Source organism: Pristiophorus japonicus, chromosome 4 (genome assembly GCF_044704955.1).
Source record: "Pristiophorus japonicus isolate sPriJap1 chromosome 4, sPriJap1.hap1, whole genome shotgun sequence".
Lineage (NCBI taxonomy): Eukaryota > Metazoa > Chordata > Chondrichthyes > Pristiophoridae > Pristiophorus > Pristiophorus japonicus.
Window position 1 is genome coordinate 251,795,427 of NC_091980.1, and position 27,345 is coordinate 251,822,771.

Here is a 27,345-nt window from a genome sequence, read left to right on the forward strand (position 1 = left end):
CCGACCACAAATTGAGCCCCAGTATTTGAGATAAAAACAAAAATTGCTGGAAGCACTCAACAGGTTAGTCGGCATCTGTGGGGATAGAAGCAAAGTTAGTGTTTCAGGTCAGTGGCCATTCATCAGAACTGGAAGCTGTTGGTGATGAACCGCTTTTAAGCAATTGCAGAGCCTAGGGAAAGGGCAAGGAAAGAACAAAAGTGAAAGTCTTTGATGGGGTGGAGGACAAGAATGATTAAATAACAAAATGGATGTTGGTGCAAGGCAAAAGGGAATGCTAATGGGACAAGAAAAGAGACAAAAGCTGGGTCCAGAGGAAGTATATACAACATGATAGCATGGGGGAGAAGCATGGAAAATCTGGCAAAATAGAGAGGGTTTCTGTGGCCCAAAAATGTGGCAGAGGATGTGGACCACCCCACCGGCTGCATTCCGATACAGAATCCCTACCCAAACACCAACCCACACCTCCTCAACTCCCAGTGACTCTGGTGCAGCAATTACCAGCGTCTGTTGTCTGCTAGAGAATGCGAGCGATGGTTAAGATCTAAAATTGTTAAACTTAATGCTGAGGCTGGAAGGCTGTGAAGTAGCAAGTAGAAATATGAGGTGCTGTTCCTCACAGCTTGCGTTGGAACATTGTAGGAAGCCAAAGGCAGCAAGGTCAGAGTGGTAGTAGGACGGAGAAGTAAAGTGGCAAGCAACCAGAAGCTCAGGGTCACGCCTGCGGACGGAACTGAGGTGATTAGCAAAGCGATCACCCAATCTGCATTTGGTCTCCCTAATGTAGAGGAGATTGCACCTTGAGCAGTGAATACAGTATACTAAGTTGGAAGAAGTACAAATAAATGGCTGTTTCACCCAGAAGGATTATTTCGGGCCCTGGCTGGTGGAAGGGGAGGAGATGAAAGGGCAGGTGTTTCATCTCCTGCTCTTGCAAGGAAAAATGTCAGAGATGGCAGAGTAGACTAGGGTGTCGCAGAGAGAACAATCCCTTCAGAATGCTGAAAAGGGAGGGAAAGGGAAGAAATTATGCATTTGGCGCTGACGTCGCACTAGTGGTGGTGGATATGGCGGAAAATGATCCATTGAATGTGAAGGCTGGTGGGGTAGATGGTGAGAACAACCATATCATGGCTCTCTGAGGCAGAGGAAGGGATGAGGGCGAAAGTGCGAGAAATGAGGCGGACACGGTCAAGGGCCCTGTCAACTATGGTGGAGGGAAAGGTCATCGACCTGAAACATTAACTCTGTTTCTCTCTCCACAGATGCTGCCTGACCTGTTGATTGCTTCCAGTCTTTGCAGATTTCTAGCATTTGCTTTCGTTATAATATTTGAGATGTAGCCTGACCAGAACCATTGCTTCAGTGCTTCTGAAAAATATTCCTTATGTCAACTTCTTCAATACTGTTGAAGGTATTTTGTACCTTGCATTAGAATACAGTGTATTAAATTTCTAGGATTAGAATTTGCTTGTAATTTTGTAATTCTGGTTTTTGTTAATCACAATAACTGTTCATTTGTGCAGTCTAGTTATTCATATGTGATAATTTTTAAGGAATGAAGCTTAAGAGTTTGTGGCAGTACATTAAACCAATTTATTCTATATCTGGCATTGTACATGAGTTTTAATACATTAGTGGGCTCCCTATCTAGCTATGTCAGATAGGAAACACACTCATTTGTATATGTAACCTCAATTTTTAATATAGAAAGGGCAACTGAGAATGTAGTGTGATAGTAAAGAATATAGGTGTAAAAATGTTACAGAATAGTAAGTTGAGGGTCTTAGGCCCACATATGGGACGAATTTTCAGGTTTCCTGCCCAATGGCAAGCCCAGAAATAATGGGAAATTGCCTACCTACATTGCCGCGGTTGTTGTAGCCACGACAATATTTCCCCTATCCTGCTGCCCAGCGGCAAGAGCCGCCACTGAGTCAGGCAATAAATTGATAATCAGGGCCCTATGACATACATAAGTCCCCGATTGCCATTTCTGACCAGCATCAGGCGGCAGTCTGGCTGAAGAAGATCCCAAAGGTAAGTTCCTCTTTATTTTAGTGAAGCAGTGAGGATCAGGAGTGTTCCTCCAGGCTCCAGAATCCCAGCACGGGCCGCTGCTGGTCCCCCCCTTCGCAAATCGCCCACCACACCCCTCAAGAACTTGGCTTCCTCCAGCCGAGGCCAGCCAGGTCGCTTGTTATAGTGTTGGCCCGGAGTTGGCAGGCTGTCCCAGGTCACTCGATTTCAGGCCGCAGTGCACCGGTCCAATGCAAATCAAGTCCAGTCCTCAAAATTGACCAGGCCAGCTGCCAGGGTTCCACTTTGGGAGAATATCCACCCTATGGAGTTCTGAATATCAATTTATGACCTTCACAGATGTTCATCAAGGCCAACTGGATCTCAGTGAGGAGGAAACATTTCATAGCAATGTACTGTTAAACAGTTCTAGGTGGAAGGTTGATGGCTAGGAACAAGAAATCTGCCCATTGTATTGGCAAAGTTTCAGTGACCCAAAAGAGAGTGAGGAAAATACATTTTGGAAGGCTATTTTAGTTGTTCATTTAAAAAAAAAATACAAAATGAACAGTAATTTGTCAAACAACATTTTTCTTCCTCGCTCAGAAAGTTGTAAGGGGAGCAAGAAATCCCATCATTTTCAGTTTAATCAAAGTTTAAAAAATAATAAAACTCCCAGTAGTTAATCAATAATTACAACTGCAATTCATCACTTGGTGAGTTTGTTCTTGTCTGGACTTTGGAATGATAGTAAATAGAGGTTAATTACTTCCCCTTTCCAGGGAGAGATGGATAGAAAATTCACTGTTAAGTCTCCCAGCTTGCGCTTGCATACCTTTTTGCAACTCTTTACATTGTGGCATTGCAGAGGCATTAAGTATTTTTCCTACTTTCCTTTTTGGCTCTGTATTGTGAGATAACCTTAAAAAGGTGAGAAATAATTTATTATTACTAAAATAGACAGCACTACTCCTTTTAATTTATTAGTCATTTACAGTGGCTTTTGCTTTGTCGTGTCATCACCAGTGAAACAATGGAGCTACTATGATTTAAATTGCCTAGCAACATAGAATTACCTACTATTACTACATTCATGTGCACAGGATATATAAACTTTTCTTAGAAATAAATGCATCTTCATTCTACAGTAAATCTTTTTACATGGGCTTGCTTAAAGTTGCCCTTAAGTAGACATCCCAAATCTGTAAGTCTGTGCATGCATATAAGTGACTTTCGTGCATCAGTTTTTATATGTGCCATTGATGCTGTAAATTCTATACCTAATTCAGTAACGGTATCATTGGGAGCTCCCTCATGACTCAATGCACTACCTAGTGTAGTGCTGAGGAATACAGGCCAAGAAAGTCCCAGGTTTTATACCCCATGTGCTGAGTTAGCTGATCTCATCTGGGGCCATGACATAGGATGCTACAATTTCCCTCAGTGGTTTCCCTGGAGTAAAAAAAATCAGTTAGGATCTCTGTTCACAATTCCAGTTTGGTGATTCCTGCTGGAAAGTGTGTGAGAAAAAGATTAGATTTGGCCCTAATGCCCCATGGTTGAATACCTTTCCGCTACTTACTTTGTGACTAACATTACATTAATGTAGCATCTTTCACATCCTTGGGATGTCACAAAGGGCTACACAGCCAATTAAATACTTTTGAAATGTTGTCATTATTGTAATGTAGGCAAATGCAACAGCCAATTTGCACACAAGTTCCCACAAATATCAATGAGATAGATGATCAGATAATCATTTTTAATATTGATTGAGGGATAAATGTTAACCAGGGACACTGGGAGAACTTCCACGCTCTTTGATTGTGCCATGGGATATTTTATATAAATCTGAGCAGCAAATGGAGTCTCAGTTTAACACCCATCCAAAAGACGGTACCTCCAACAGTGCACTCCCTCAGTGCTGCACTGAAATATCAGCCTAGATTATGTGCTGAAGACTCTGGAGTGGGGCTTGAATCCATGACCACCTAATACAAGCGAGAGTGCTACCAGTGAGCCAAGGCTGACACATTAAGAATGCAACTTGGACAAGGTACCAGAGGGTGGGTCCTGATTATGGAACCGTACCGCAAAACAAGTCAGCACCTTCAATGGAGAAGTTTTAAAAATCTCTGTGAAAGCTTATTGTAGTTAAATATAAATTATGTACGTCATCATATATTAGAAACTGGCACTAAAGCGGAATGCTAAAGTATTATTTTCAAAACTTACATTTTGCACAATATTTGATGAGAATATTCAATATAATTGCACATCATTATTGATGTTTATTGCATCAAGATGACACATTTGTAGAAAAATTGTTTCAACTTTCATTACAAGATCACAAGGTAAATGTGGTTGAGATAAGCTATTTGGCCCATCTTGGTTGACCCATCTAAAAAAATCTCTAATCACAGTATCCTACTGTCTCTTAAATGACCCCAAGGTCTTTGCCTCCACTGCTCTACCCTAATCTGTGTTCCAATATTAATTATTCTTTGCGTGAAGAACTTCCTGACACCTGTCCTAAATTTGTTTTTGATCAGTTTGAACCTATGCCCACTTGTTTGTATTTTCATAGCAAATTTTGAAGTAATGCTTCTAATTTACTTTATACCATTTAATATCTTACATAAGATCGACCCTTAATTGTTTTCTTTCAAATCTGAAGTGCCCAAGATTCTCCTACCTTGCTTTATTCAGTCCTCTAACATTAGTGATTAGCCTCATGGCTCTTCTGAACAGTACAACAGGGCGTGATTAATTTGGAAACTAAAACTGGATGTGGTACTCCTAAGTGTGACCTGACAAAAGCACTGTACAGCTTTAGCAAGTTTTATTCTGATTTCAGTGCTACTGAATTTCACTGAATGAGTGCAGGACATTCTGCGAGGTGAAGGGTAACCGCCAGAACTCGTGGTTCATGTTGGAACCAATGCCAAAAGTAGGAAAAGGTTTGAAGTCCTAGAGGCAGAGTTTCGGGAGCTAGGAAAAAAATTAGGACCTCAAACGTGGTAATCTCTGGATAGCTCCCAGTCCTACGTGCTTGTGCGTACAGAAACAGGAAGATAATGCAGGTGAATGCATGGCTGGAGAAGTGATGCAGGAGGGAGGGCTTCAGATTCCTGGGGCATTGGGACCAGTTCTGAGGCAGGATGGATCTGTACAAGCTGGACAAGTTGCATCTGAACAATGTGCTGTGGGGGAGGGTTTAAACTAATTTGGGATGGTGTTGGAATGAATGTGAGTTTGTGTTAATGCAAGGACTGTTACAGAAAAGGTTGACGAGCTACAGGCGCAAGTTGCCACATGGGGTTATAATATGGTGGCTCTAACGGAGCCCTGGCTTAAACATGGGCAGGAATGGGAACTAAACTGGCTACAATGTATTTAGGAGAGATAGGGAAGGAAAATGGCTGGGCGTTTGGGGGTGGGATGGCAGTATTGAGCAAGGATAATATTACAGTTCTACAGAGGGATGATACTAGAGACTTCAAAGACAAAATCTATTTGGTTAGAGTTATGGAATAGAAAAGGAATTCTTACATTGCTGGTGTTTATTATGGACCCCCAGATAGTGGGAAGAAGATAGAGGTGCAAATCTATAGGAAAATTTCATAGAAATGTAAAAAAATAACAGTGCAGTTATAGTAAGGGACTTCAGTTACCCCGATATTGACTGGGTAGAGGGGCAGACAGAGTAAGGAGCAACAAGGGTGCAGAATTCCTAAAATGTGTACAGGAGAACTTTTTTAATTGGTATGTTTCTAGCCCAACGAGGAAGGAAACTGCTAGTTCTGGGGAAATGAAGTAGGACAAGTGGAGCATGTTGTAGTGGGAGAACTTCTGGGTAATAGTGATCATAATATAACCAACTGGAAGAGAGCCAATTTCAGTGATTTGAGAAAGGATCTAGTCCAGGTTAACTAGCAACAAAGATTGGCCAGGAAAACAGTAAGTGAGGTAGTTTGGGTACAAATCAAGCATTTTCCCATAAGGAGGAAAGAGGGGGCATCTAAAGCTAGGGCTCCCTGGATGTCAAAGGAAATAGAGGTTAAAATAAAACAGAAAAAGGAGGTTCATGACAAATGTCAGGTACAGGATACAGTTGAAAATCAGGAAAAATATAGATAGTGCAGGGGGAAACTGAAAAAGGATACAAGATGGGCAAAGAGTATGAGAAAATATTAGCGGGTAATATAAAAAGGGAACCCAAAAATCTATTATAAACATATAAAACGTAAAAGAATAGTTAAAGGAATGGTGGAGTCGATTAAGGACATAATAGGAAATGTTCTTCTGGAGGCAGAGGGCATGATTGAGGTACTGGATAAATAATTTGCATCTGAGTTCACAAAATAAAAGAATGAAGTTATTATTGCAGTAGAGGAGGGGGGGGTGGAGTAGAGATATTGCATAGGATAAAAATAGATGGAAACAAAGTGCTAAATAGGTTGGCATCACTCAAAGTTAACAAGTCACCCCGTCCAGATGGGATGCATCATAGGTTTCTGAGGGGAGCTAGGGTAGAAATAGCAGAAGCTCTGACGATAATCTTTCAATCCCCCCTGGATATGGGAGTGGTGCCAGAGGACTGGAAAATTGCAAATCTTACACCCCTGTTCAAAAAAAAAGGGGAGAGGGATAAACCTGGTATCTACAGGCCAATCAGTTTAATGTCAGTGGTAGGTAAAACTACTAGAGACTATTGTCAAGGACAAAAGTAATTCTCACTTGGAGAATCAGGGGTTAATAAGGGACAGCCAGCACGAATTTGTTAAAGGCACATCACATAGTATTTACAGGACATAAACAGGCCAGTCGGCCCAACAGGTCTAGCTGGAGTTTATGTTCCATGTTAGAAATATGGCAAGTTTAAGTCAATTTCCGGTCAATGTAATAATCAGGATCGACTGTAAAACCAATCTGGTGGATATATTTAGTTTAATCAGAGTTTAAGACTGAATATAACAAATTAGTTATATAGGAAAAACATACAACCGTAACAGATAGTTAATACCCATCTCGATTGGACAAACAGCTGGTGCACGTGAGCAGTTCTCTGGCTTGCAATCTCTTTCTCTGTCTAGAGCTTCCTTCGGTAAAGCATGGGATCACTCAGTGTTTGACCAGCTCAACTTCTGTTTCGCCCTCCCCTCACGCCGTCTGGGAGAGAAACCTTGAGGAGGCTACCTTTATTCCATTTTTAGGGGTGGGTCTAACCCTGGATATTGAAAAGACTTTTGACCTATAGAGGTTCCCCTAAAAACTTAATATCCAATAAGGTTTCAAGTTCTTTGTCTCGATTCTTGAAACAAAGCCTGCCCTAAACATGTCTTACGATTTTGACCAAATGTTACTCTGTTTACACTAACCCAGGGTTTCTTCCTGTGGAAATCTCTCTCGACCCGATCCTCTCCTTTGACCTCATGAAGCCAAACCAGAAAACTGCTCACTTTAGAATCGTTTTCTCTTTTACGACGTAGTAACATGTTTATGTTAACTCTCAACTTCTATCCATTATCTTCGCCAGTAGTTTTGTTAAACTAACTTCAAATCCTACCCGTAGCATCATACATAAAATACATAAACAAGGTTCAAGTCTGAACTTAAAAACAACAGATAATCGCTTAGCAACAGGGAGATTGTATATAATACAAAGAACGATACCCTCCGTAGGAAACCAAGACATTAGCATTTGTCTGATCCAAAGAGACATTCTGTCTGCAGTTCAAAACAACGACTTAAACACAGCATTCGTATCAGTTTTATACATTTTTAGGCATCCCTGATTTCTAACATCCACATGAGTCTCCTCTCACCCTACTTCATCTAACCCTATCAACATAATCCTCTATTCCTTTCTCCCTCATGAGTTTATCTAACTGCCCCTTAAATGCATTTATGCTAGCCGCCTCAACCATTTCTTGTGGTATCGAGTTTCACATTTTAATCGCTCGCTGGGTAAAGAAGTTTCTCCTGAATTCTCTCTTGGTTTTATTAGTGACTATCTTGTATTTATGTCCCCTAGTTCAGGTTTCTCCCGCAAATGAAAACAAAATATATAATAAAGAATAGTCAGCATAGATTTCAAAAGGGAAAGTCTTGCTTGACCAACCTCATTGAATTCTTTGAAGAGGCAATGGAGAGAGTAGACAAGGGTAATGCAGTAGATGTAATTTATCTAGATTTCCAAAAGGCCTTCGATAAGGTACCACATAATAGATTAATGAATAAGGTCAGAGAATGTGGAGTCATGGGACAAGTAGCAGAATGGATAGCTAGCTGGCTTCAAGACAGAAAGCAGAGAGTAGGGGTAAAGGACAGCTATTCAGAGTGGCAGGAGGTAGAAAGTGGAATCACACAAGAATCAGTGCTGGGTCCAATGTTGTTCACAATTTTTATTAACGATTTAGACTTTGGAATCAAAAACACAATTTCTAAATTTGCGGATGACACCAAATTAGAGGGGAGGGGATAGTCAATACTGAGGAGGACTGCAACAAATTACAAGAAGACATGAATAAACTTGCAGAATGGGCATATAATTTGCAAATGAATTTTAACACAGATTAATTTCATTTTGGTAAGAAAAATAAGGAGGTGACATATATTACTTGGAAAATAATAATCTAAATTGGGTAGAAGAGCAAAGGGATCTCAGAATACAAATACACATCGCTAAAAGTAGTGAAGCAGATTAATAAGGCCATTTTGTTTTTTAAAAAGCATACCAAGCACTAGGGTTTACTCCAAGAAGGATAGAATTGAAAAATAGAGAAGTTATGCTAAACTTGTATCGAACCTTGATTAGAACACAATGGCCCTGAATTTGCGGTCGGAGGCTTCTCACGGTTAAATGTCTACGATCCACAAATAAAATGCCCACGTTCCTGGTGGTCCGGGAGGTATGGTGATTCAAGGTGTTGGGCCTCTCCGAGTACCTAGCAAGTAAAGGCTAACATATCTCTGGCACACATGGTTCGTAAGCGCCCCTGGGATCAGGTGGGCCAGCCTAATGAATAAAAGGGGATTCCCCATTCATGCTTATGGGGATTCGATATGTACAGAAAACCAAGAACTTGCGCAGGCCTCATGAGCACATGCGCACCTGTAGGGGCCGCAAATTACAATCCACTGTGTACAATTCTGTTCATATTATAAAAAGGATATAGAGGCACTGGAGAGGGTTCATAAAAGATGTACAAGAATGATACCAGAAATGTGAGGTTATACCTATCCAGGAAGGATGAGCAGGCTGGGTCTCTTTTCTCTTGAAAAGAGAAAGCTGAGAGGTGACCTAATGGATGTCTTTAAAATTATGAATGGATTTGATAAGAGTAGACACAGAGAGTGTTTCCACTTGTGGGGAAATGCAAAACTAGAGGCCATCAATATAAGATAGTCACCAAGAAATCAAAAAGGGAATTCAGAAGAAATGCCTTTACCTAGAGAGTGGTGAGAATGTGGAACTCATTGCCACAGGCAGCGGTTGATGCGAATAGTATAGATGCATTTAAGAGGAGGCTAGATAAGCATGTGAGGGAGAAGGGAATAGTGGGAATATGCTGATACCTGTAGTTAGATGAGGAAAGACAGGAGGAGGCTCGAGTGGAGCCTAAACACTGGCAAGGACAGTTTGGGCCAAAAGACCTATTTCTGTGCAGTATATCCTATGTAATCTCTACTTCTACCGTATCAAATGCTTTCATAATCTTAAAGATCTCTATCAGGTCACCCCTCAGTCTTCTCTTTTATAGAGAAAGGAGCCCAGCGTGTTCAATCTTTACTGATAGATAAAACCTCTCGGTTATGGTATCATTCCAGTAAATCTTTTTTGCACCGTTTCCACTGCCTCTATATCCTTTTTATAATATGGAGACCAGAACTGTGCACAGTACTCCAAGGTTCAACCACGATTCTATACAAGTTTAACATTAACATCTCTGCTTTTCAGCTCTATCCCTTCAAAAATTTATCTCAGTGCTTTGCTTTTTTTATGGCCTTATTAACCTGTGTCGTTACTTTTAGTGATTTGTGTATCTCTGTCACAGATCCCTCTGCTCCTCTATTTTCCAAGAAGTGTGTGACCTCCTTATTCTTCCCACCAAAAATGTACCTACTCATATTGTCTATACTGAAGTTAATTTGCCTATTACATGTCCATTCTGCAAGTTTATTAATGTTTTCCTGTATTTTGTTGCAGTCCTCCTCCGTATTAATTACACCCCCAATTTAGTGAAGTCTGCAAATTTTGAAATTGTACTTCCAATTCCTGAGTTGAAATCGTTTATGTAAATACAGTGGGGCCAGGAAAGTTAGCAAGAGGCAACAAGGAGGAAAGCCATATTAGATTTAGTAATAAATATTTAGTAATAAGTAATGAGCCAGGTTTAGTTAACAGCCTAACTGCGTGAACATTTATCCAATAGCGATCATAGCATGATCAAGTTCAACGTAGCATTGAAAGGGAGAAACACGAAACAGCTACTAAGATTCTAGATTTAGGTAAGGCCGACTTCAATGGGATGCAGCAGAGACTGCCCACAGTAAACTGGGCAAATCTGTTTATGTGTAAATTGACGGAAGATCAGTGGGACATGTTTAAAAAAAAAAGAGTATAATGTGATACAGAACTAGTTTATATTCCCGATGAGCAAGAGCTCTACTTGCAAAAAAACAGCCTGGACGACTAAAGAGGTAAGGGACAGCATAAAACTAAAAGAAAAAGCATACAAAAATGCAAAAAACAGCACCGATCCTGGCGAATGGGAAAGATACAAAAAACAGCAAAGGGTCACAAAACAGATAGTAAGAGCTACAAAAAGGGAGCACGAAAAGAAACTTGCAAAGGATGTCAGAATCAATGCAAATAATTTTTACAATTACATTAGGAAAAAGAGGGTGGTCAGGAGCAATAGTGGCCCCTTAAAAACTGAAAGTGGTGATATTGTCAATAATAAGAAAATAATGGAGATGTTGAACAATTACTTTGCGTCAGTATTTACAGTAGAAGAAGAGGATAGCATGCCGGAAATCCCAAGGAAACTAATATCGAATCGGGGACAAGGACTCTATATAATTAACGTAAATAAAATAACAGTAATGAAGAAAATAGTGGCACTGACAGATCCCCAGGACCAGATGGTTGGCATCCCAGGGTTTTAAAGGAAGTAGATGAGCACATTGCAGATGCCCTAACTAAAATCTTCCAAAGTTCTCTCGATTCAGAAACCGTTCCTTTTAAATTGGAAAATTGTGAATGTCACTCTGCTATTTAAGAATGGCGAGAGGGGGAAACCAGGGAATTATAGACCAGTTCGCCTAACATCTGTTGTCGAGAAATTGCTAGAGTCTGTAATTGAGGATAGGATGACTGAAGAGCTCGCAAATTTTCAGTTGATCAGAGAAAGCCAGCATGGATTTGTGAAAGGTAGGTCATGCCTGACAAACCTGATGGGATTTTTTGAAGAGGTGACTGACATAGTGGACAGAGGAATGTCTATGGATGTCATTTAAATGGATTTCCAGAAGGCATTTGATAAATCCCACATAAGAGACTGTTAACTAAGGTAGAAGCCCACCGAATTGAGAACAAATTATTGACCTGGTTAGGAAATTGGCTGAGCGGCAGGAGACAGAGAGTAGGGATAATGGGTAGGTACTCAAATTGGCAGGATGTGACTAGTGGTGTCCCGCAGGGATCTGTTTTGGGGCCTCAACTATTCACAGTATTTATTAACGACTTAGATGATGGCATATAAAGTCATATATTCAAATTTTTCAATGACACAAATATAGGAGGCATTGTAGGTCGAATAAATGAACGCATAAAATTGCAAAGAGATATTAATAGGTTATGTGAATGGACAAAACTGGCAAATGGATTTCAATGTAAGCAAATGTGAGGTCATCCACTTTGGACCTAAAAAGGATAGAACAGAATACTTTCTAAATGGTGAAAATCTAAAAACAGTGGAATTCCAAAGAGATTTGGAGAGTGGGGGGGTGTCCAGGTACACATTATTAAAATGTCATGAACAGGTACAGAAAATAATCAAAAAGGGCTAATGGAATACTGGGCTTTATATCTAGAGGATTAGCATACAAGAGAGTAGAAGTTATTCTGCAGCTATACAAAACCCTGGTTGGACTACATCTGGAGTACTGTGAGCAGTTCTGGGTATCACACCTTCAGAAGGATATATTGGCCTTGGAGGGAGTGCAGCGTGGGTTTACCAGAATGGTACCCAGACTCCACTGGTTAAATTATGAGGAGCGATTACACAAATTAGGGTTGTATTCACTAGAATTTACAAGATTAAGTGGTGTTCTGATCGAAGCTTTCAAGATATTAAGGGGAACAAATAGGGTAGATAAAGAGAAACCATTTCCACTGGTTGGGGATTCTAGGACTGGGCGCATAGTCTAAAAATTAGAGGCACCTTTCAGGAGTGAAATTAGGAAACACGTCTACACACAAAGGATGGTAGAAGTTTGGAATGCTCTTCTGCAAACGATAATTGCTGCTAGATCAATTAATTTTAATCCTGAGATTGATGCCTGTTTGTTAACCAAAGGTATTAAGAGATGTGGGCCAAAGGAGCAGCGAATGGAGGCCCTGAGAGCAGCGTGGAGGCATGCTACTCCAGGGAGCAGCACGAGCTACGATGGCAGCGAAGAGTGACATCAGCAAGGTCCAGGTCGGTGATTGGAGCGTTGGCAGATACAACAGGAACGACGAGGTCTGGGCGAAGGAGCGGCGAGAGATTGTGGAGGGATGTGATCAGGGCCCAGGAGAGGCGTGAGATTGGGGCCAGGGGCAGCACGGGCCAGCCCACACTGTGATATGTGTGCGCACTAAGTCCGTGCAGCAGAGCAGGTCTCCGTTCGTCTCGGGTAATCCTTGCCACTGGACCAAGACCTAGCTCTGTCAGACCCGTGTGGTGGCTAGTGTGCAACGGACACCACACGTTTTTTTTAAAAATCCATGCACAGGCATCTTCCACCCTTCAGGATGTAGTTCAGGACCTGGAATTTTAGGTCCTTCATTGGAACACATGTGAACTTATCCTTTTTTGGCGTGGAAGCAAGTCATCCTCTCTTCGAGGGACCGCCTATGATGATGATGATGATGGCATTCGGTTGCAGATCAGCCCTGATCTCATTGAATGGTGGAACAGGCTCGAGAGGCTGAATGGCCTACTGCTGTTCCTATGTTCCTATAAGAAATGTCAAAGGATAATATTCAGTAATGTGTCTGGTTCAGGGTCAGAAGTGAAAGATGTTGTGGTGTCCACTCTTGTACCAGTTTAGATTCTGCTGAGGAACAATCTGACTGATTGAGACCTTATGACTAATATAGTTAAAGAGAAGAAAGTTTGAGTGGCTACTTAGTTAGGTTAATCATTACTAGACCCTTGAGCCTGTTCCGCCATTCAATGAGATCATGGCTGATCTGCAACCTAACTCCATCAAATTGATTGAGTTCTTTGGTGAAGTAACAGAGGGTTGATGAAGGTAGGGCAGTAGTTTGCTGACGATACAAAGATGGGAGGAAAAGTAATGTGTGAGGAGGACACAAAAAATCTGCAAAAGGACATAGGCTAAGTGAGTGAGCAAAAATTTGGCAGATGGAGTATAATGTTGGAATGTGTGAGTTCATGCACTTTGGCAGATAAAAATCAAAGAGCAAGTTATTATTTAAATGAAGAAAGATTGCAAAGTGCCACAGTACAGCGGGACCAGGGGGTACTTGTGCATGAAGCACAAAAGGATAGTATGCAGGTACAGCAAGTGATCAGTAAGGCCAATGGTATCTTGGCCTTTATTGCAAAGGGGGTGAGTATAGAAGCAGGGAAGTCTTACTACAGCTATATAAGGTATTGGTGAGGCCACACCTGGAATACTGCGTGCAGTTTTGGTTTCCATATTTACGAAAGGATATACTTGCTTTGGAGGCAGTTCAGAGAAGGTTCACTAGGTTGATTCTGGGGATGAGGGGGTTGACTTATGAGGAAAGGTTGAGTACGTTGGGCCTCTATTCATTGGAATTCAGAAGAATGAGGGGCGATCTTATCGAAACGTATAAGATTATGAGGGGGCTTGACGAGGTGAATGCAGAGAGGATGTTTCCACTGATGGGGGAGACTAGAACTAGAAGGTACAATCTTAGAATAAGGGGCCGCCCATTTAAAACAGAGATGAGGAGAAATTTCTTCTGAATGTTGTTAATCTGTGGAATTCGCTGCCTCAGAGAGCTGTGGAAGCTGGAACATTGAATAAATTTAAGACAGAAATAGACAGTTTCTTAAACGATATGGGGAGCGGGCGGGGAAGTGGAGCTGAGTCCATGATTAGATCAGCCATGATCTTATTGAATGGCGGAGCAGGCTCGAGGGGCCGTATGGCCTACTCCTGTTCCTATTCGTTATGTTCTTATGTATACATGGATTTTTAAAAGGCATTTGATAAAGTACTACATAACACTTACTCGGAAAATAGAAGCACATGGTATTAATGGGATGGTCGCAGTTTGGGTGTGTAATTGGCTGAGGGATAGGAGGCAGAGAGTAGTGGTGAACAGATGTTTTTCTGACTGGAGAGGAGTATGCAGTGGGATATTTTTAAATTACCTGGACTTGGTTATAGGGAGTACAAATTTGATGTTTGAGGATGATCCAAAACTTAGCAAAGTAGTAAATAGTGAGCAGAATAGTAGCAGACGTCAGGGGGACGTAGATAGACCGGTGAAGTGGGTAGACAAATTTCAGATGCAATTTAATGTGGGTAAGTGTGGAGTGATGCCCTTTGGGAGGAACAACATAGCACCATTTAGATTATACTACCTGTCCATGTTGAGAGGGATGCAAGAGCAGAGGGTCCTAGGGGTACATATTCACAAATCTTTGAAAGTGGTAGGACATGTTGATAAGGCAGTTAAGAAAGTATATGGGATACTTGGCTTTGTAAATAGAGGCATTGGGCCAAAAATCACTGTCTCTGTGGGCACGTGAAAGCAGGCATCCGGCTTGCTTTTACCAACATAAGGGTTTTAAAACTTGGGAAAAATTCAGTGTTATCACTTATTTTTATAACCGTTTTTAAAAAAAATGTAAAACTTTTTTTTCTAAAACATTAAATTTTATTCAATTTCAATTAATTTTAAATGTGAGGTGTTTTTTTTAGTTATGTATTGTGTCTTTGTTTTTGGGGTACCCAAATTAATTAGGCAATTAATTGAAATTGCATTAAATTAAATGTTTTAGAAATAATATATTTTTTGACATTTTTGAAAAAATGTTTTAATAGGGTTAAAAATACACTTACTTTAATGGACAGGATTTTAAATTAAAAAATTAATATAATTAATTTGTTCTATCTTTTATACTTCTTACGTTGGTAAAAAGCGGGCCTTATGTTTCACTTTAGCAGGCATAAGGCCTGCTTTTACCAGGCATAAGAGTTTTAAGGATATTCGCTGGGCAGGAGTTGGGCAAATAGCCCAAATCTCCGCCCGCGAATGCCCTTCTCCCTGGGATGTGTGTGATCTGTCGTGTTTAGGTGCCTGCGCTTTGTGCGCCTAAACCCGGAATTTGCGGGACTCTTCGAGCGCGTGTGCACATCGTATGCACCCGGAGAGGCCACAATTTATGGCCAGATGCAGTTGCCTCCTGCCTCCCCCTACCCCAGCAAGGCACAAAAAAGAACACACGCAATTTAAAATGAAACAGTAAACTTTTATTGCAGCATCGAAGACTTGATTTACTTTATTAAAGTTTTTTTTTATCTTTAAAAACAAATTGTAGACAGCTGATTTCTACTTGGTAAACATTTGCAATTATAAAGTGTTTGATATAAACATCTAAACGGTTTACAGTTTTGGGTTTCTTAGTGCAATAAAGACTTTTGGTCTCCTAATCTGAGGAAGGATGTTCTTGCTATTGAGGGAGTGCAGCGAAGGTTCACCAGACTGATTCCTGGGATGGCTGGACTGACATATGAGGAAAGACTGGATCAACTGGGCCTTTATATATTGGAGTTTAGCAGGATGAGAGGGGATCTCATGGAAACATATAAGATTCTGACGGGACGGGACAGGTTAGATGAGGGTAGAATGTTCCTGATGTTGGGAAAGTCCAGAACCAGGGGACACAGTCTTAGGATAAGGGGTAGGCCATTTAGGACTGAGATGAGGAGAAACTTCTTCACTCAGAGAGTTGTTAACCTGTGGAATTCCCTGCTGCAGAGAGTTGTTGATGCCAGTTCATTGGATATATTCAAGAGGGAGTTAGATATGGCCCTGACGGCTAAGGGGATCAAGGGGTATGGAGAAAAAGCAGGAAAGGGGTACTGAGAGAATGATCAGCCATGATCTTATTGAATCGTGTGCAGGCTCGAAGGGCCGAATGGTCTGCTCCTACACCTGTTTTTCTATGTTAACAATCAAGAAGTAAACTAGCTATTTTCTACTTTTCAAACATTTGTAATGTTAATAAAAAAAGTTGAAAAAAATTTAAAGTGACTACAGGATTTAAATAGTAAATGAAATAGTTAAATAAGAAATAACACAACAACAGCATTCAAATAGAACATTAAAGAACACGTTTTTTATCCAGAGACCACCTACTTGCTTTGGAGACACTTGCCTTAAAGATTTCCCAGCGACTTTCAATGCTGCAGACTGTGAACAATTTTTTTTTAACTGGAGCATAGCCTATTCAAATGAGCTTTTTTGACATGTTGTGGGCGGGACTTTTTTCCGAATGAAGCCACAGGCTTCCCGCGCGCAGCGTTCTTGAGCAGCATGATGTCATGAGCTGCCCAGGACTCTGCCGGCTCCAAACGGAATTCTCTGCGCTCAGGGACTGAAGGTAGGTACGCATCGCATTCGGTGGTCGGAGGCTTGCGTCCGCGGGAAACCTCCGACTGTAATTTTTGGCCCATTGAATACAAAAACAATGAAGTCGTGGTAAACCTTTATAAATCATTGATCACTCAGCTGGAGTATTGTGTACAATTCTGGGCAATATACTTTAGGAAAGATGTCAAGGCCTTGGAGAGGATACGGAGGAGGTTTACCAAGATGATACCAGGGATGAGGGACTTAAGTTATGTGGAGAGATTGGAGAAGCTGGGATTGTTCTCCTTAGAGCAGAGAATGTTATGGGGAGACCTAATAGAGGTATTCAAAATTGAGGGGTTTTGATGGAACATGTACTCTGGCAAATGGGGTGGTAACCAGAGGATATGGAATTAAAGTAATTGACAAAAAAAACTATAGAGGGAATATGAGAATTTTTTTCATAGACGGTTGTTCTGGAACGTACTACCTGAAATGGTGGTGGAATCAGATTCGACAGGAACTTTCAAAAGACAGTTGGACATATACGTGAAGAGGATTCTTTTGCAGGATTATGGGGAAAAAGCTGGGACTAAATTGGACAGATCTTTCAAATCGATGGCACAGGCACGACGGACCAAATGCCCTCCATCTATGTTGCTAGATTCTCTGATTCTATACATATGTAGCTTTCCCATTTGCTTTTTTGATTGCTGCTCCACAGTGGCTGGACACGTGCTAAGTCCACTAACCCCCCGAGGCCTTTCAACTTAAACCGTAACTCATTTGACATCATTTATAGTATTACATACCTCGCTGAATTTTCCTTTCAATATACATATGAGTCCTAACCTAAATCCACATGGTAAATTATAACCTGACCAGCATGTTTTGCTTCAATTTCAGACCCACTATGACTCATTGAGGAAAAAGGGAATATGGCCATGGGTCAACAACATCCTTCCATGATTAGAATCCAAGAAATTCAGAAGGAAATCCATGAAATTAGGCGACTTGTTGTTTCGTTCAGTGGTACGCAGTCTGATAAAGAATACAAGCGCCTGGAGAGCTCTTTGACCAAGTTACTGTTCGAGTTAGATGCAGTAGATACTGATGGCAAGTCTGATATCCAGTATGGCCGCAAATGTGCAGTGAAGGATGTGGAGGCTCTGCTCAAAGAGCTAGAGCAAATTGCAACTCACCCATCTCGGCTGATGGTGGAAAAAGTCTTCGGTGATGCACAACAGTTGGTTACCAATGAGTTATCTTCAGCCGAGGCCTTGATAACTGAGGAATTTGCTGATCGCATCCAAGAAATCATATTTCAACTGACGCAGGTAAAAACAGGAGGGAAAATTAGCTTGAGGAAAGCTAGATATCGAGCTTTGACCAGGATTTGTGCTGTGCAGGACATCATTGAAAATTGTATTGGTCGGCAAGCATTGTCTTTGCCTCTGTCCACAAATACACACCCTTCTGTTTCCAAGATCAACTCTGTTTTGTGTGAGGTTAGCAAAGCAAGATGGGATGTGATTGGTCTGCTGATGAGCCTGAATGTCTTGGAGAACTGCACACATCTGTCCCGTGTCCTCACCGGGTTGCTAATGCAATTGGATGCTATAGATGTGACTGGACACTCCGAGGTGAGAAACTATAGGAAACGTGTTGTGCATGAAATCAATTGCTTACTAGGACACTTGGAGATGGAATCAGAGGGAGAGTCAGCAGGGTGTTATGATCTAGCACAAAACCAGTCCATCAAACAGATAGAAGAAATACGCCAGAAGCTGACACGATTAAAACATCAGTTGCTGCAATTGGAAAATGCCTCTAATCTCCATTTCAAACCAAAGGCAGAACTACAAAGTCTTCTCACCGAATTGGATCAGGTAGACATTGGCAAAAATCCATGTATTCGTGAAGCTAGAAGAAGATCTGTAGTTGATGTGCAGGCTGTGATAGCTTATGTTGACCTGAAGGAGACTCTTGGAAAGAGAGAGAACTTGGAGGAGGAGCTGAGAGATGAACATCCTTCACAGAAAGCTGTATGGCAGGTTCTGAGCCATTTGTCTGAATTTCAGAGGCAGGTGCTGTCATTTGATGGAGACAGAACTGACAAGAATTACAAGAGATTGGAAGAAATGCTCACAAAGCAACTCCTAGCACTTGATGCTGTGGAAACCCAAGGGAATGATGGTGCTAAGGTTGCCAGAAAACAAGCAGTGAAATTTGCCCAGAATATTCTGAATTACTTAGACATGAAAACAGATGAATGGGAATACTGAATAGCAGTTCAACGCATGAATTATAGCTTTTGTGCCTTTGTGACTCAAGCTTTGCACTATTTTTTTGTAATATCTTAAGAGAATCGTTTAGTCCTCTATATTTAACAATTTCAGGCAGATTAAATTCCATATCATAAGCTTATGCAATTGATTTAACTAGACTTTTCAAATTTCAAAGAAAATAATTAAACAGTAAGTTTTCCTTACAGTATGGATAGTAACACAATGAATGCTATAACTGTGTTTTCGGTATTTCATTACGGTGTCATTTACAGGCAAGATGTATGCTTTATTGGAAACAACATAAAAGCAAGACAGTAAATTGTAATATTTGGAAATGTTATGGCTGAAATATTGAAGAACTTAGACCCTGTGTTTCTATATTCTGGTTTTCAACCCATTTATATTTTCTTGGGGTTGATGTCCAGTAAAATAGCTGAGAAGACTGGGCCTGTAGCTACAAACATTTTCAAAGGCAATGAGCAGTCAATATGGAGTGCTGGGACTGAGCACCCTTTGTTGATTTATATATTCCTTTTTGTGGGTTATGCATTTTATTTCTTTGACATTTTGTGGGTTATGCGTTTTATTTTTTTGCCATTGAATTAAAATTAGCCTTAAGTAGCTGACCGTTGAATTTAGATATCTTCGTTCATGTGTAGCATGCCACCATGTTGTCCCACTAGCTTTCTTCTAAGACTGCATCCATATTGAAGTAGTAACAAATACAAAAGTAATAGATTATTTCAACAGTAAATAATTGATGAATGTCATTGGCAAAGACTTGACTATCAAATCTCACTATGTTTATAGGTGTATTTGGGGAATATTTTGTCAGACATTTGCACACTGCACTTGAGAATCTTTGCATGATTTTTGAGTCTGGCCATAGGTATGTGTAAATACAAGACTGTAGAAAGATTATAAGCAACTGTACTTGACCAAAGTGCAGTTTGAATTATATCAAATATTACGCAATCAAATTACAGGAGAGTTCAATATATTTGGATCATAATGCATCAATTTTTATTTTAAAATGATATGGAAATTGACAGGCTATTTTAAACTGGGATAGGGATTGGGGAAGAAGGGGTAGAACTATCTCGCACTGCTCCTTCAAAGATTTAGCAAGGGAACTTTGAAAAGCTTTAGAGATTTATTCTGATCATAACTTGATGGCTACTCAAATTTTTTATAGCACAGTTGTAATGGAAGTGTGTATACATCATGCAATAATGAATCATTATATACACCTTTCACCACATTGGAGACTGATACCTAAAGGATGAGACCCACAATTGAGTAGATCAATTATGCAGGTCAATTAATAAGAGACCAGAAGCACATTATTTCAGATTAAATAATTTTAATGTCCATTTTTAAATTAATGTAACCCTATACATCGAGACTGCCCCCACTCCACAAAAATAAACTGTCTGGTTAAATCTGTGGTATCAAATAATTTAAGCATCAGTGTGCTCTGGGTCGAGTTCTACTCTATCTAGAAATAGATGATAAACTCCACTTAATTAGCTTTAAACTATTTGTATAGATACTATTAAACATTGCCTCATTCAAAACTTTTTTGGATATGGACTAAACCTAGAGTATCACTCAGCAGTAACACGGGTTTTATTATGTGTTGAGTATTATGGTTAAAAGCATTGCTGATAGTGGACATGGATGATGGCAGTGCAAATTGAGCAGCATTAATTTGCATTTATGATCACAAGCAAAGAGGCTGATTGAGTCAATAATGTATCTTCATTCTCAAAAAAATAAGCCAAATGTTGTTAAAAGTAAGGATTTTTATTAAGACTTAAATTTTTGTTTTTGTTAAGTGAGCATTGATGTTCCTTCATACAACATACATAATAGGTATGCTGTATCTCTAATGTTCTAATGTGCAGTGATATTAAACTGAATATCCCTGTAAATCAAATCCGAGGATTCAGTTGCAATAGCTTGGCATTCATGCCACCACCCACAAACTCCACTTGCATATATCGTAAAGAATAACGCCAGTTGCTGTTTTTAAAAGAATACAACATGTCATAAATGATAAACTGCTTAAGTTTTGCTCTTTTAGTTTATTCACCCTGGCAGTGGGTAAAATAGAGAAACAGTTATAATGAGGAGCCCCTCTCACTGGGACATGGTGGACAGAAATAGGCAACCTACCATTTTCTCAGCCTCCATATCATTCCTCTAACATTGAATTTAAAAGATCTTGATGGACTTGCAATGTTCATCTTTATTTTTGATACCAATTAGCTAAACCGTGGGCAACAGTGTCTTTCCAAAATTACTACACTTTAAAAAAGAGATTCTCTTTAATTAACAATAAATGAATAGTAATTTCTGTGTGCAATCAGTGAAGACATATCTTTAAACACCTTGGGCGAAAGATTCGGTTGAATAGTGCCCCCCCGTGAGGGGCGCTACAGGGGTGCTAAAAGATTAGTGCCAGCGAGCGTCAGCAGTAGCGCCGCTTAGCAACTTCAGTGTGCAGATGTCGGCGGCACTGAGGGGTATGGCCTGATAGCATTGTGCCAGTGTGCAACACCCCCAGTAGCAACACAGAAGCAAACTTTGGTTTGCTCGCCACCCTTAGCGTCCTGCGGTGACATCGCCAGAGAAAGCCTGGTGTGCAGAGCTGTCCCGGGGCACTAAGGGAAGGCATGACTGCATCAAGTAAGTGTGATTGATTCTTGGAATTTTTTTTGTGATTTAACTTTATTTGGAATAATGTTTTTTGTGAATTTTGGTCTGGTTTTTTTTTTTAAGCAAGGAGACCTCTCTTAGGGCGCTACGTAGGCACTTCTTTAGTGTGGGATCTTCAGTTGCACACCAGGCCTAACACTCCAAGAGAAGTGTGGAATGCTCCACCCCACCCTCAGGGCACTGGAACTGAATTTTACAGGGCCCGGCGCTAAAAATCTTCAGCTGCTAAATTTAGCGCCCGGGCGATTTTAGTGCTTTAGGAGCCCTCCAACTGAATTTCTAGCCCTTTGTTTTTTTTTTAATGAATCAATAAACTTAAAAAAGTTAAACTCAGCCTGCATTTAAAGTAACTCAAATTTTTATTGCAATATTATAGTAACACCAACAAAATCTGCAGCAGCTGATCTTGGTAGCTGCAGTGTGGGTTTATTCCTTTTTAGGTCATGGATAAATTCAACATCTAAATGGTGAGCATAATCTATGAATTCTATTGTTTTCTCTCATCACTTGTTTTTCTAAATTTCCAACTATTATTTGGGTTATGTTTCTCTTTTTTCTTCAGTAATTTATACCCTGAGCACAAAAATCTAGGCTGACACTCCAGTGCAGTGCTAAAGGAGTGTTGACATGTCGGAGGTGCCATCTTTCGGATGAGACATTAAACCATGGCCCCATCTGCACCTTGATGATCTTGCAGTTAATGAAGGAGGGTTTATATGGCCTTGTCACAGACTTCTGCCAGTATCTTCTGTAACTGGATGGAAGGAGTTGCTAAGCATCACTAGCATAGCCAAATCATCTGGTTGAGATGGCCAAACCTGCCTCCTGGGAAGTATGACTTGTGTTACAACTTTTATGAATTTCAACTTTATAATAATTTTCTCATTGCATTAGTTGGATGGATATAATTGAAATGGGCAGTTCAAATACAATCTCTAGAAAATTACATCAACTGTGGAAAATTAATTTGAGTTACAGCAATTTTCTTGTCAAATGGTTAGTTTTTGGAAAAAAATTAAATTGGAGTGAAATTGTATTCTCTAATTTTATTTTGAGCTGGCAAACCTAAATTAATATGGCTAACATTTGCTCAATTGATTTTCAAATATGCTGTTTTTCACTGTTACCAGTTACCAATAGATTTTTTAAATATACATGTTTAAATTTGAATAAGTATAGTTTCCTATTGGACATTTTACTTTTCCAAGGTTCCACTTGGGTTTTGGTCAATGACAGCGCAAACTGTTACCTTATGGGATGATTATATTTAAATTGTTTCTCTACATTCTCATATTAGTTTGCATTTATAATAAATTCTAACAATTTCATCCTGCATGCTATTTCCATTTAGAGTTTAAATATTTCCAAAGTTATAGAAATTGTTTCTGTAATCATGTTTTATCAGCAACATACAAAGTATTTTTTTATTGATGTTATATTGTCATGCAATGGCTAAAGATTCATGGTAACTTTGTGTGTAGTGCTAATATTTAAATGTTACAGATCAGCATTGAAAATTATTTTTTGGATTGATGATGAAAAGTTAATTAATAGGATATTAGTATTTGACTTGCTTAAAATAAATTAAAGGCATATACTTAACTTCAGTACTTGGGACAAATGCTGAGAGTTTCTTGGACACAGTTCTTTTATCAGAAATAACAGCTAATGCAATGTTGCGACGCATCAGTATAAAATTACAATGCAATTTAATCGATTAGCACTTATGCTGAATATAAATAATAGATGCTGTAACATTAAAAAAAACATTTTAAATGTTATTTTCCTTGGCTAACATGCAGCCCAAGGAAGTCACTTGAGTACTGAGTTTCAAGCCAATCTTCACAGAGCAGCATTGAGTCAAAATGTGAGATGCTGACCTTTAAGGGACTAACTATTTGCACTGCACTTTTTTTGACAGACAGTCGTCTGTCAAGCCCCGCCCCCCCACTGCCTGTACTGCACTTTTTTGACAGAAATGCAACAAATCCCGCCCCCTGTCGAGCGCTGCCCTCCACTCCCGGCCGAATCATTCCCTCCACGTGGTGCCGAGAAGCAGGATCTGAGGCTCCAACTCGCTTTCCCCCCCCCCCCCCCCCCCCCCCCCCACCCCCACCTCCACCTCTCCCCCGGCCGGCCTTTGGGCCGCGAGTCGGGGAGGGGGGAGAGAGAGAGAGAGAGACTGGGGGGAGAGTGAGGGAGAGAGAGAGGCTGGGGGGAGAGTGAGGGGGGAGGAAGGGAAGAGCGGGCTGGGGGGAGAGTGAGGGGGGAGGAAGGGAAGAGCAAGCTGGGGAGAGAGTGAGGGGCTGGGGGGAGAGTGGGGCTGTGGTGGGGAAGGGGAGAGAGAGCTTGGGGGAGAGAGACACTGGGTGGGGGGGGGGGGGAAGAGAGGGAACTCGGGAAAGGCGGAGCACGTTCTTCCAACCTCCTTCATCGTTGGAGTGGATGATATCCAGAAGTAACGACACTCACTATTCACTTCATACCCAATAAACGAGTTAACAATCCATACACAATGCCCCATCTATTGGGGGGGGGCGGGGGGAGAGAGGATGCACTTGCGTTTGGGTTAGGCACTTCGGCTGGGCGTGGCATGCACTTGGACTGGGGTATGGCACTTTTGCTGGGGAAGGAAAGTACTTGGATAAGGCACTTTGGCTGGGGGTTGGATGTACTTGGACTGGGGTACGGGACTTTGGCTGGCCCTTGCTGTCTTCTGGGGAGCTCTATCCTCTGTCACTTCAGGAAGTCAAAGTGGATCGAGTTACAATTTGCAAAGTCAATAATACCTTGGGATGGGTGGATCAAGTGATACATTCCTGTGAAACTTCAGGGTGTGGCTTATGCTCTAAGGGGACCAATCAGAAATAAGGGGTGGAGCCTGTTTGGCCATTTTTGCAGTACAAATAAGAGCATCCATATTTTAAATTCATGTTAAATCTCTATGTAGACCAAGGAATTGTCACCACCTCCCACCACCAGCATACCGTAGTTGGAGTGTGTACTGTGTACAGGATGCATTGCAGCAACTTGCTACGGCTTCTTCGGCAGCATCTCCCAAAACTGCAACCTGTGACAATCCCTGCTATAAGCCGTTAGGGTGCCCTGTTTATAGATATCAATTAATTTCTATAAAATGATCTAACTTTTATATTTGCATAGTTCAGTTTGGCTTTTGCCCTAAAGGTTCCTGGGTACTGCTTATTGTTTCTTTATCAATGAATCAATACGGGTGTGTGCTGTTAATTTGTCTTTGCTGAAATAGGGTTCAGCTACATTCTTTATTTTACGTATAGTTCTGCCATTTATTTTATTTTGGTGTTTGTAAAAAAAATAAGTTTCCTGTTCCTTTTTATGTACATTATCTTAAGATTCAGTCAAAGCAGGGCTCAGAGGGTGTTTCCTGTTGCGTTTCTTGTTGAGTGGTATCAACTTAAAACTGAATACTCTTGAAGTTTTGATTTATTAAATGCATGTTATTTATTGATTGTATTGACTGATATCTAATTCAGTGTTTTTGATGTGTTGATATATCTATTAAATAGAATAACTTGGCAAATAAAATATAAGAAAACATAGAATGACCTTTTTGTCAGTTTAATATTTGCTATCTGGTGCATTGAGCTACAGGACAAAATTCTAATTTTGAAACATTGTTGAATATGGAGTCTCAGTTAATTTGGCATGACTTATTTGCACCACACTGGTACCAAATACGCAGTATAATATGCCTTGCTTCTCAGAAGTCATCAGTGATTTTTGTGAAGCCAGCAGTATTATACTGTACATTTGGTTTGAGATGATCTTGCAACACTGCATTGGTTGCATTTTAATTGTAGCAGGTAGCAGGGAACGTTTCAAACTTTAAAGTTTTAAAAATAACTCAACTGGCTTTTGAATTTCTAATGATAGAACTTCAGAATTTCTGGAAAGCTGAATGTCATTGAATAAGGAAGAAAAAAATCCTTGCATGATCACTTCTGGGCATCCCAATGGACTTCACAGCCAATAAATTCATTTGAACTATAGTCATTGTTTTGTAGGCAAAAAGCACAAAATTTGCACACAGCAAGGTCCCGCAAACAGCAAATGAGATAAAATAAAACATGGTGGAGCTACGGAATACCAAAGGGCAGAAAACGCTAGTGGGAGTTGTGTACAGACCACCAAACAGTAGTAATGAGGTTGGGGACAGCAACAAACAAAAAATTAGGGATGCGTGCAATAAAGGTACAGCAGTTAGCATGGGCGACTTTAATCTACATATTGACTGGGCTAACCAAACTGGTAGCAATGCGGTGGAGGAAGATTTCCTGGAGTGTATTAGGGATAGTTATGTTGAGGAACCAACTAGAGGGCTGGCCATCCTAGACTGGGTGATGTGTAATAAGAAGGGACTAATTAGCAATCTTGTTGGTGGAGACCCCTTGGGGAAAAAATGACCATAATATGGTAGAATTCTTTATTAAGTTGGAGAGTGACACAGTTAATTCAGAGACTAGCGTCCTGAACTTAGGGAAAGGTAACTTCGATGGTATGAAACGTGAATTGGCTAGAATAGACTGGCGAGTGATACTTAAAGGATTGACGGTGGATCGGCAATGGCAAACATTTAAAGATCACATGGATGAACTTCAACAATTGTACATCCCTGTCTGGAGTAAAAATAAAATGAGGAAGGTGGCTCAACCGTGGCTAACAAGGGAAATTAAGGATAGTGTTAAATCCAAGGAAGAGGCAGATAAATTGGCCAGAAAAAGCAGCAAACCTGAGGACTGGGAGAATTTTGTAATACAGCAGAGGAGGACAAAGGGTTTAATTAGGAGCGGGAAAATAGAGTATGAGAGGAAGCTTACTGGGAACATAAAAACTGACTGCAAAAGCTTCTATAGATATGTGAAGAGAAAAAGATTAGTGAAAACAAACGTTAGGTCCCTTGCAGTCAGATTCAGTTGAATTTATAATGGGGAACAAAGAAATGGCGGACCAGTTTAAAAAAAATACTTTGGTTCTGTTTTCACGAAGGAAGACACAAATAACCTTCCAGAAATACTAGGGGTTCGAGGGTCTAGTGAGAAGGAGGAACTGAAGGATATACTTATAAAGTGGGAAATTGTGTTAGGGAAATTGATGGGATTGAAGGCCAATAAATCCCCGGGGCCTGATAGTTTGCATCCCAGAGTACTTAAGGAAGTGGCCCTAGAAATAGTGGATGCATTGGTGATCATTTTCCAATGATCTATAGACTCTGGATCAGTTCCTATGGACTGGAGGGTAGCTAATGTAACACCACTGTTTGAAAAAGGAGGGAGAGAGAAAATGGGTAATTATAGATCGGTTAGCCTGACATCAGTAGTGGGGAAAATGTTGGAATCAATTATTAAAGATGAAATAGCGGCGCATTTGGAAAGAAGTGACAGGATCGGTCCAAGTCAGCATGGATTTATGAAAGGGAAATCATGCTTG

The 27,345-nt window shown here is 40.5% G+C and overlaps 1 protein-coding gene across 1 annotated transcript in view; it reads left to right on the forward strand.

Moving 5' to 3' along the window:
* The window catches only part of bag5 (BCL2 associated athanogene 5), a 34,971-nt gene extending 10,919 nt beyond the window's left edge, over positions 1-24,052 (forward strand). The window contains exons 2-3 of the mRNA XM_070879316.1: positions 1,269-1,417; positions 17,777-24,052. Of these exons, the coding sequence (XP_070735417.1) occupies positions 17,809-19,155 (1,347 nt within the window). The 5' untranslated portion in view covers positions 1,269-1,417; positions 17,777-17,808 and the 3' untranslated portion in view covers positions 19,156-24,052. The remainder of the gene's footprint in view (positions 1-1,268; positions 1,418-17,776) is intronic.
* Positions 24,053-27,345: the final 3,293 nt, after the last annotated feature.